Genomic DNA, 10758 nt, shown 5'->3' on the forward strand with positions numbered 1-10758 from the left:
TTTCTAAAGACATACAGTTTTTCTTTTAATAGAAAGTATGTGGAGTAGACTCAAAATCACGAAATAGCATTTGTATTTTTCTCCAGTCAGTAACGTACAAAGTTAATGTAGGACTTAGAATTCCCAGACACCCCCTCTCGTGGGGCCCCGCAGCGGATGGGTGTGCTGGCTGGGGTTCTTCCTTTCGCCGCTTTGGGTAATGGGAGGGGCTGCTGTGAGTCCTGCACACAGTCGTGGGGGGTGTAGTTCTTCTGTCTTTCTCTGTGACCAATGACTCTCCTGTCCTAGGCCCAGCGATGGCACCAGGGCAATGAGCACTATGGCCGCTCTTGGCAAGCCGGCGACGTTGTGGGGTGTATGGTTGACATGACAGAGCACACCATGATGTTCACGCTGAATGGTGAAATCCTCCTCGATGATTCGGGCTCAGAACTGGCATTCAAGGACTTTGACACCGGCGATGGTAAGTGCTGTGTCCAGGCTGGCGGCCTAGTGAGGCTGCACCGGAGCCTCGTAAGCGGAGATGCAGCTGGAGGTCGCGTGCATGCCACACAGCTTTTTCCATCAGACAGCCCTGAAATTGTTAATAGAAGCGCTATCTATATTACTGAGCTAGGATTTCAATAAGGTAGAAATGGCTTTTATGAGCATGAGAAGAAAATAAATGGCAGGCAAAAAGATCATTTTCCGCAAATGTTAAATTTTCATTTAGAACTTCCCTGTTTAATCAGCTGCTTATAGCTCCTTTTTATTCATTCATTTGGCAAAAATGTGACGAGAACTTCCATGTATCAGGCCCTCTGCTGGATGCTGAGAGGACAAAGATGAATAAAGCGTTGTCCTGTCTTTACGTAGATTACAGTGTACCGGGGAAGCCAGCACTTGTACACTTTCTGTTCAGTGGAGAAATTCTAAAATAAAGAAACGCAGAAAGTGCTACGGAAGCGCAGTGCACGGCAGACAGCTCTGCCGTGGCCCCTCAGATGGCCTTGCTCAGAGCCGTAGCAGATGAAAACCCTTTGAGAAGCAAAAGAGAAGGCATCTGCCCCTCAGAACTGCACTTCCAGTGAGGTGGGCACTGGCCACGTGGGGTTATTTCAATTTACATTAATTTAAATAAAGTTAAAAAATGAGTTTCTTAGTGGCACTCGCTACATTTTAAGTGCTCAGTGCAGGGCTCTGGCTAGTGGTGCAGCACAGGTGTGCTGGGCAGCACAGGTGTAGCACACTCACGCCCTCCTGGGAAGTTCTGACAGTGTCGCTCTAGGGCATAGAAACAGGACAGTATTTAACAAAATACTACGTACACATCTCATTTCGGAATGAGCTAACGCATTTTTCACAGAATGGCTCTTAGACATAGTGTAGCCTTCGGATATATATAGTCTTGGATTTTTGTACACCTCGATCGGTACTTTTACTATTCTATAAACTTGCCACCAATCTTCAAAAAGTTAGCGAGCTCATTATTTGCATTAAGGTCTACATTCCTTTATTCAGCAAGCTTCTGAGCAGGTGTGACCATCATTTCCCAACTCGGCTTTCAAAATTAAAAGGAATTTTGCATTGTTACAATTTAATTTGTTTTTACACCTGTGTCTCTGGGTGGTGAAACCGACACTCTAACCCCCATCATTTTATCCCTCTCGCCGGCGTTGTCCTCAGGAGCATTAGCATGTCAGGAGGGAGGTGGGAGGGGCTCTGTGTTTTCTGTCTGTACTGGCCAATACTACATCCTGTATATGACCCGAGATTTCATTTTTTTAACTGGTGGTTATTTAAAAATGTTTGCATACCGTGCTCTTCTTCTTCGGAAGTCAAAAACCGGAAATGCCTGTGTGAGTTCTGTTTGTCTATACCACAAACATTCACAAAACGATGTTAGAATGATGACAATTGGAATACCCGTCTGTGCTACCTACGATGACAAATGCCAGTGCTGCAGAGTGCTGCAGAGATCCGTCACCGTGGCAGCGACGTGGTGAGTCTGAGTGGCACGGTCGTGTAAACAGCTTTGTTTTTTGACTCTCAGAATAAAATCAAGTGGCTTTTAAAATAAAAAAAAAATGACTCGAAACTTACCCTGAACACCTATCGTAGAGTTAACGCAGCGTTCTGGGGAGTCGTCTGGAGATGATGCAGTTGACACTGTCTGGCCACTGGCCGTAGTGGGGAAGCGTCCTTTCTTGAAGGCAGGTTATATGTTTTATGGAGCCATGAAAATTACTGTTAACTTTTAGGGGTCGATCATGACTCAAAATTTTCGCTACGGAAAGAGTTTGTCCATACATGTGATACTCGAGTACTTTTGGGGGTGGAGTTTTTCCTTTCCCTCCCAATTAACTTTCACAGCTTCCCAAACGACAAGGAACTCAGTGGCACTTCTCTGGGTACAGCTAATGGGAGGCCCTGAGATGGGCTCCTGAGCCCACCAACACTGAGCGAGCCCCCGAGACATCTAGGGCCGAAAGGAGCAAGTTTCAAAAACCGTTGATTTAGGTGAACAGATTTTTTAGCATAGGAACATGCTGTGGTTGCTGAAGTCCTAAAAATGTTTCCTAATTGCTCTGTTTTCAAATTGTTCTTGTATCCAGCTCATCTTCATAGCTGTGCTGTGCTTGATTTGGCATTTTTTAAACCATCTTTATAATTCCTTTTTATTGCTACGAGACGGTCAGCTCAGAGATATACACACTGGCTATTAAAGGATCCCAAAGAACTGTGTGGTAAGATGGATGGGAAAAAGTCTGTATCTAAAATACATACATCTGCATATGAATGTGTATGTACACACACACCCATACGCACATACACACATACAGATACACACACTCACACTGTAGACCTCTATCTGATCAGCTTGGTAGAAAACACGGCTAAACATTTGACATCTCTGTCATTTGTGTAGTTTGCACAACTGAAATGATATCTTGAGCAATGTAAGTTGTTCCTGGATAACATCAAAAAGAAAATCACACAGTCTTTAAAAGTTTGGGTCATCCACTTAAATCCAGGTGGAGCTACAGGCATTCAGTTAGTTCCAGGCGAGGACAGGGTTTGCGTAAGCATGCGGGCGTAGCTTTCCTGAAAGGCTACAGACCTAGTGACCACAGACCTGACCTTAAAGCTCAGGTGTTAACCAGACAAATGGCAAACTGCTGAGACACGCTGGCCTCTGGTAGAGGAGCGAGACTAACCAGGACATACGTGGTCAAGATCAAGAGCGTTCTCTGAGCTCTGGAGGGGAGCTTTCAGGGCTTCGAGGCTCTTCTATGTGGCAGATCCTCTTTTAGGATTCTCCCTTCCAGTTGTGTGTGGGTTTTTTTTTTTTTTAAATCTCTTCAGTGTATCTTGAGACACACACACACACACACACACACACGCACACACGCACACCCTCCCCCAGATTAATTGAATCTTCACCTTTAAAAGATGCTTCTGGCTGTCGCATCAACAAAGCAGCAGCGCTGGGCGCGTGCGGAAGCGGGCCCTGGCGAGCTGACAACATTCATCGGCAGGGCTGGGGAGAGCCCAGGAAACTCTGCTGTGGGCAGAATCTCCGATGGCCTCTCCGATGGCCACCGCGGGCGCCTGGCCTTGTGTGACCCTCTCTGCCTGAGTGTGAGCGGAACCTGGGACTGTGGTGGGTAGAGCCCTTAGGATTAGGGTACCCGCCGCTGGACCCTGAGCTCATCATTAAAGATTATCCATGTGGGCCCTGAGATGGGATTGGCCCTTCCTGAAGGCAGAGAGAGCCCAAGCGCGAGGTTCAGTCCTCTGCTGCACTTGACAGCAGACTGCTGGGGCGAGGGGAGAGCCCCGTGGCCGGGCTCCGCCGACAGCCGTGGGAGCTGCGGGCAGCCCCTGGCAATGTGCTTACGCGTCGTCTGGCACAAAGGAAGTCACCCATCAGTGTTACCCTTCCTTACTCTTAATCGAATTCTTCAGATTTACGTTTCAGCATAATATTGGCCATTTTTATCTGCTTTTGGCCATTTGGTTTGGGTCGTAAGTGTGGATTCCTATCTGTATTTCAGAAATTTCAAAGTCCGACACCGTGCGTTCTTAGGAAGAGCTGGTGCGCTTGCGATCAGGTTTCTCTTCATTGTAGCCCACCGCAGACCTCACGTCCGCTTCACGCCCGCACATCCTGCGGCTGCCTGTTTCTTTGCCGGACTTGCATGCTCGTCACACACCCCGCTGCTCCGGGTCAGGGAGGCTCACGAACAGAGACAGTCGAACTTGCTGAAGCATCTGTCTTCTGTTGGAGGAGGCAGTTCAGCCACAAGTTGCAACTGCTGTTTTAATAGATATATAGCTGGTGAGGATGAGTCTGACTCAGGCCCAGCAACCGACTCGTGAACTAATTCACCCTTCCCTCGAACAGCATCGGGCTTCGTTATTTGCAGGGTGTCAGTTAAGGTAACCGGAATAGAAGATTGAGGACACAAAGGAAGTTAGGACCAAAATTTTATGTGTGCTGGGCTGTGTGCATGAATTTATGGAAATCTGTCTTATTGTGTTGAACACTAGTGTTAAACCTACTTCATGCTAAGAAACAGTTGAATCTCAATTACCGGGTTTTGCGGTGGAGCAGTTTTTCAGAGTGACATAATTTATCAACCCATCGTGTTTAACTTTGGGCAAACATTCAGGCACTCTTAAAAGCATTTCTCATTTCCTGACATTATTGTACGTATATGGGTAACTCTTTGTTTATTTACTTATCATCTGTCTTCCCTCCACAGAGGTAAGTTCTAGAAAGTCTGGGATTCTTTTTGGTTCTGTTCATGGCTGTGTCCGCAGTGCCAAGACTGCTGTTTGGCACATGGTGGGTACTCATTAGCTATCTGCTGAATGGGGGACAACACTGAATAGTAGCGTAGAGCCCAACCTGCCCTGCCCCCCGCTTTTGTAAATAAAGTTTTATTGGAACGCAGCCATGTTCATTTACAGACGGCCCCTGGCTTCTCTTGTGCTACAGCTCAGGCTTGAATAGTTTTGACGGAGACCGAGGGGTCCGTGAAGCCTGAAGTCTCTGCTCTCTGGTCGTTTACAGCTCTGGCTGGCCTGGGATTCTTTTCTGGCGGTGAGAGCGAGTGATTTAAGAGAAGACTTTGGTTTCCTCGCCCGGAACCTAACAGTGATTTTTATCGGATGGTTGTCAGTGTTCGCTAGGGCAAGCGTCAGGGACACGCTGGGTGACGCGAGCTCCGCCTGGGGTGCTTGTGCTGTGGGCGTTTGATCCGCCAGCACCTTTACTGCAGGGCCCTTTTCTAGGTCCTCTGCCACAGAGCCTAGTCCTCTGCTACCTGTCGTTTGTCTCCACTATCTGTCGTCTCCGATGCCTGCCATCTAGTCGTTCCTGCTGTGTGTGTGCTAAGTTTTAAACATAGATTTTAGAAATATTGGTCGTTTTATTATCATAGCGTACATTAAAACTGCATCTTCAGAAGTCAGAATATGATTTAATTTTTAAGTTCTATGTCATTTAAATGAAAAAGAAAACACATATACTAAATTATACTTATAGATGTACTTTCACAAAGGATGTTCCTTTAAAGAGGAGCAAAATAATAAAGCAATAAAAGAACCATCTGCAAGTGTATAACTGCCATAAACTAGTGAAAAATTACCTCTATCGATCACGAAAGTAATAATTCATAAACATTTGGAAAATACAGAAGAGAATAATGAAAAGTTACAAATAATAATATTTGTAAAAATAGTTACAAGTAATATCTCTCTCTCACTACCTAGAGAGAAACTCAACTTCTAATGAATTTTTCTCATTTAAAAAATTGAGATGTTAAAATAATTTTCTATTGCCACCTTTGAAACTTAATCTTAGAAGTGCTGTCCCAAGGCATAGAAACATTTTAAACATAACTTTTGATTTTTTTTTCACAAATTATATATTTTGAGCAATATCAGCCTCTCAGAAAAGGGCAAGAAGGGTGCAGGGAACACCTGTGCACCTTCTCCAGCTTCGCCGCGTAAGTTCTCTCTCTCTCTGCAGCTTAACCTTGGTGAGTCCTACACGTGATTTTTAATGACTGCACTTATTTAATCTTGTGTCCGTATCATAACTAACGATTCTCTTATTATGGAGATTTAGTGTCTTTTACCATTTCTCCCCGCTTTAAACCTAGTTTAGTGAGCATATGTATGGGGGAGATATTATAGAAGAAAATATTAAAACTTAGAGAATTTAAGTAACTTACCAAAGGTCAGATTAGCAAGCTTTCTGGATCTGAACCCACCACTCACCGGTGCTGAGGACTTGAACTTCAGCAACTTGAGGAACATGCCGTTTCGATCAGTTTATAACCACATCTTTTAAACACTTCTTTATGAAAACGATGTAAACATATCCCGTTTTATTGAGTTAGCATTTTATTTTTACAAAGGCTGTCACTTGTTTTCGTAATAAAATATATAGTTATTGGAGAAATTTTGTTAAATTGAGAGACATAAAAAATCATTCCATCAAATCATTTTTGACAAAAACCTTCATTTAGTTTTCCCATCTTTTAAAATAAACCATATCTTATATTTTTCTTTATCGAGTAATATTTACTGTGAATATTTTTCTATTACTGGCGAACCTTTGAAAATCAGATTTTCAAAGACTAAGTAGTGTTCCTTCTTATTCAAAAACGTGTATTTATTGTCAAAAGATTATTCTGTGATTGTAAACATAGCCATAGTGAACGGGTTAGGACATTAATCTTTGTGCACAATGCTAGTCACCTTCTAAATGAAAGTATTTCAAACATACAGAAAAGTTATTATTAATATGACAGATTCCCAAAGATCTACTGCACAGATATTTATGAGTATCCAGTAGCTTCACTTAAAGGGTAGGAATTCCTTCTTCAGATAAAGTGGCGAGAAACAAATGTTCACCATCTGAGAAGCTGTTTCCACCTCGGGCCCCCAGCCTATGTCCAACGGAGGTTAGATTCGCCAGTGTGTGGAAATGTAGTTCAAGCTTTCTCAGATCTGTTGTATTTATCCAGTTCCTTTTCTTTGATTCTTTGGGGGACAGTTGTCTAGAACAATAACTTCGTATTTGGTTACTTTCTCAAGAGCTGGCGCAGCTGCAAACACAGCTGTGGTTTTTTAAAGTTTTAACTAGAAACTCATTATTCACACTTCCTTGACCACAGCTGGCCGTGTCCTTTCTGGTTGATAGCGCTGTTACATGACCATTTATTTGAATATATATATCGATGAATACAAACTGGGTAGATTCATTATGAGTCATTGGAAGTAATTTCTATCATCTTGTGCTATTATTGTATTACTTTATTGCCACTAATTTCAACCGGGGAAGAAGTCTGAATCATAACGGTGGAAAATTATTAGGTTACTCTGAGGATCCACTGCTCTTTTGATCTAGAAATTAGGTCTTCTCATGTGTAGTCTGCATCCCAATACTGAGCTTTTTTATTGTGCTGATTACTGGAACATTTGTATAAAATATTACAGAAAGAAATGAAGAGTATATAAGCACCCCCCCCCGAAAAAAAATTGCCGTCTCGTCCCCTTGCCAAAGACTATTAATTCGAAAGAACTCGAAGAAACAATCGACAGGATTAATGTAGTTTCCCCTTTTATTCAGTAGTGAAAAGATTTACTAACCCTGCCAAACTTTCGATGAGCTTATGAAATACTTCATTTTCCCCCTTATCCCCATTGCTTTTGCCTTCGATTTAGTGTCCCGTGTCCTTTGACTCGCCCTTCGATTCCGAGTCTCGGTTCCTTAGGGCAGACGCACGCCGCCCTGCTTCACGCACAGCGGTTGCGATCTCGGAAGGAAAGACGAGGCGTTTCAGCAGGATGTCAGCGACTGCGTCCGGATGTTGATTTATGCGTGCGGTTTTTTTCATGCTTAGACCTGCTGTGCCCCAGGAAAAAAAGGCAAAATTCTCTTTAAAGATCGATATCAGCTATGAGTGGATGAAACCTATAAAATGTTGACTCCGATCCCATTTTCTCTGAGTTACGTGTAAAGAGTTCCGTAGCTCAGACTGTGTTTGGCGTTAGTGCATTTCAAGCTGCTTAGCGGGGTGGGGGAGGAACACACTTTGGCATTTATCTCTTTCTGGCTTTACTTCTGTAAGAGCCACGTGCACTCCTGAGTTGGGGGGGGGGATGTGGGATGGGCAGCTCTTTCTACAGGTGTGCACCCTAAGACCCTGGCGGGCTGGGGGCTGCTTAGCAGTTATCTCATTTCTCAGCAAAAGTCCAAGGTGAAGAAGGGACTTCTCTAGGGGCTGCATTTAGTAAATTATGAGGCTGAGGTCAAATACTGGTCTTCTAACCCTCGCATCTGATACTTACTGTTGGGTCTCTCTCTTTCACTGCTGTCTTCACCTTAGGGTGACGTCTCACAACCGTGAGAGTTCTGGGCCTGTGCTTTTGGTAATTCCGTGCTCACAGGATCTCGCGCTGATGGTACCGAAGAATTTGATTTTCTTTTCTTCCAGGATTTATACCTGTGTGCAGCCTCGGGGTGGCTCAAGTGGGCAGGATGAACTTCGGAAAGGACGTGAGCACCTTGAAATATTTCACCATCTGTGGCTTGCAGGAGGGCTACGAACCATTCGCCGTTAACACAAACAGGGACATTACCATGTGGCTGAGCAAGCGGCTGCCTCAGTTTCTCCAAGTTCCATCAAATCATGAACATATCGAGGTTCGCTTTTTCTTTAAATGTCAGACCGTGAATGAATGAATGAATGAATGTCAGACCATTGCCAAAAACTAGGAGTGGGAGATGTTTACACATGGGAGTTCTATTTGGAAAATTATTGTCACTTAAAACGGTGGCCCCTATGTGTTACATAGGAGTCGAATCTAAGCATAGGATCAGCCTCTGCTTTTAAATGCTTTCTGAGTAGCTGACTAGACTGCTTAGTAATTATTAATTCTCTTTTCATATGGGCAGTGTCGGGCTCAGTCTGAATACACACGATTTTAACTTGAATCTCCCAGGCCATCTTCTGGGTTAGACGCAGAACTATGTGTGTGTCTGTAACAAGGTGCCCCCTGCGTTCAACAATCTCACCTCTAAATTATGGCACAAGTGGCCATGTTTGGGGTTTTACGGGCGCGATGCCCGTTTGTGAGCTTCAGGTCCAGGGAACTGACGACGATGCTTAGAATTGAACGGTTGCTTCATCGTTCGCTAGGTGACCAGGATAGACGGCACCGTGGACAGTTCCCCGTGCTTAAGGGTCACGCAGAAGTCCTTCGGCTCTCAGAACAGCAGCACGGACATCACGTTCTACCGCCTGAGCATGCCCATCGAGTGCGCCGAGGTCTTCTCCAGGACGGCGGCCGGGGGGCTGCCCAGTGCCGGCCTCTTTGGGCCCAAGAACGATTTAGAGGATTATGATGCGGATTCTGACTTCGAGGTTCTGATGAAGACAGCTCACGGGCATCTGGTGCCTGATCGAGTCGACAGAGACAAAGAAGCTACGAAGCCAGAGTTTAATAACCACAAAGATTATGCTCAGGAGAAGCCTTCTCGCCTGAAACAAAGGTCACTGATGCATGCGGGGTGACGTGAGTGCGGGTGCTCACGTGGGAGGGTGACGGCGGCAGGACGGGGTTCCGCTCAGGGTTCCTTCCTCTTCGTCCTTTTTTATGCACAAAGGATTCCACAGGGGAAAATAAAGCAACCTGTTTGTCATCTAATTTGTTCTCACATGCATAATCTATCCCAAGAGTTACTTTTTATGCATTTTTTTATAGTAGTAAAAAAATACATAACATAAAATTTACCATCTGAACCACTTTTAAGTGTCCTTAAAATTTTTAAGCATACGGCACAATTAAGTGGCCACCAGCGTTAGGGGTCTTCACACGGTCGTGCGTCCATCTTCGGAACTTCTTCATCTTGCAACACTGAAACTGTCTCCTTTAAACAACCCTTCCTTCTCCCTCCCCCAGGCCCTGGTAACCACCCTTCTGCTTCCTGTCTCTCTGAGTTTGACTCCTCTCGTACCTCTTACAAGTGGAATTATACATTATTTGTCTTTTTTTTTTTTGCAACTGACATGTTACTTAGTGGCATGTCCTCAAGGTTCGAATATGTAGCAGCCTGTGTCAGGCCGAGTACTGTCCCGTTGTGTGTATGGACCACATTTTGGATGTGGTCTTGGATGTTGTGAGTAGTGCTGCTGTGGGCACGGCTGTGCGTACACCTTCCCGAGGCCCAGCTTCGGGGTATTGTGGTTGTGTACCCGGGAATCGGGTTGCTGGCAGTTCCACTTTCAAGTTTTTGAGGAACTCTCATATTTTTTCACCGCAGTTGCCCCGTTTCATAATCTCACCACCACCGTACGAGGGTTCCGAGTTCTTCACATCCTTGTTAACTCTCGCTGCTCTCCGTTGTTTTAATAGTAGCCATTCCGCCCGGCGCCAAGTGATCGCTCACGATGGTTTGATTCGCATTTCCCTGATCATCAGTGCTAGCGAGCACCTTTTTCACATGCTTACTGGTCACTTTTAGATCATCTTTGGAAAAATGTCTTTTTAAAGTCTTTGCCCATTTTTGGATCGGATTATTAGCTTTTTTTGTTGTTGAGTTGAGGGGTTCTTTATATATTCTGGATATCAGTCCCTTATCAGATATAGTGCTTTGCAAGTATTTTCTTCCAAAAGTTAGTTTTTGAGATGTCTGTATTTACGTTCATGGTTGAAAATTAAACAGTATTTTCTCTAAATAGTGTTTTTTATGGGCAA

General features: G+C 44.4%; 1 protein-coding gene across 1 annotated transcript in view; it reads left to right on the forward strand.

Moving 5' to 3' along the window:
* Positions 1-10758, forward strand: part of LOC105308431 (ryanodine receptor 2-like) — a 123503-nt gene that overhangs the window by 105747 nt on the left and 6998 nt on the right. The window contains exons 21-23 of the mRNA XM_011384404.1: positions 289-463; positions 8496-8704; positions 9201-9553. Coding sequence (XP_011382706.1) covers positions 289-463; positions 8496-8704; positions 9201-9553 — 737 coding nt within the window. The remainder of the gene's footprint in view (positions 1-288; positions 464-8495; positions 8705-9200; positions 9554-10758) is intronic.

The sequence above is a fragment of the Pteropus vampyrus genome, unplaced genomic scaffold (assembly GCF_000151845.1).
Source record: "Pteropus vampyrus isolate Shadow unplaced genomic scaffold, Pvam_2.0 Scaffold576, whole genome shotgun sequence".
Lineage (NCBI taxonomy): Eukaryota > Metazoa > Chordata > Mammalia > Chiroptera > Pteropodidae > Pteropus > Pteropus vampyrus.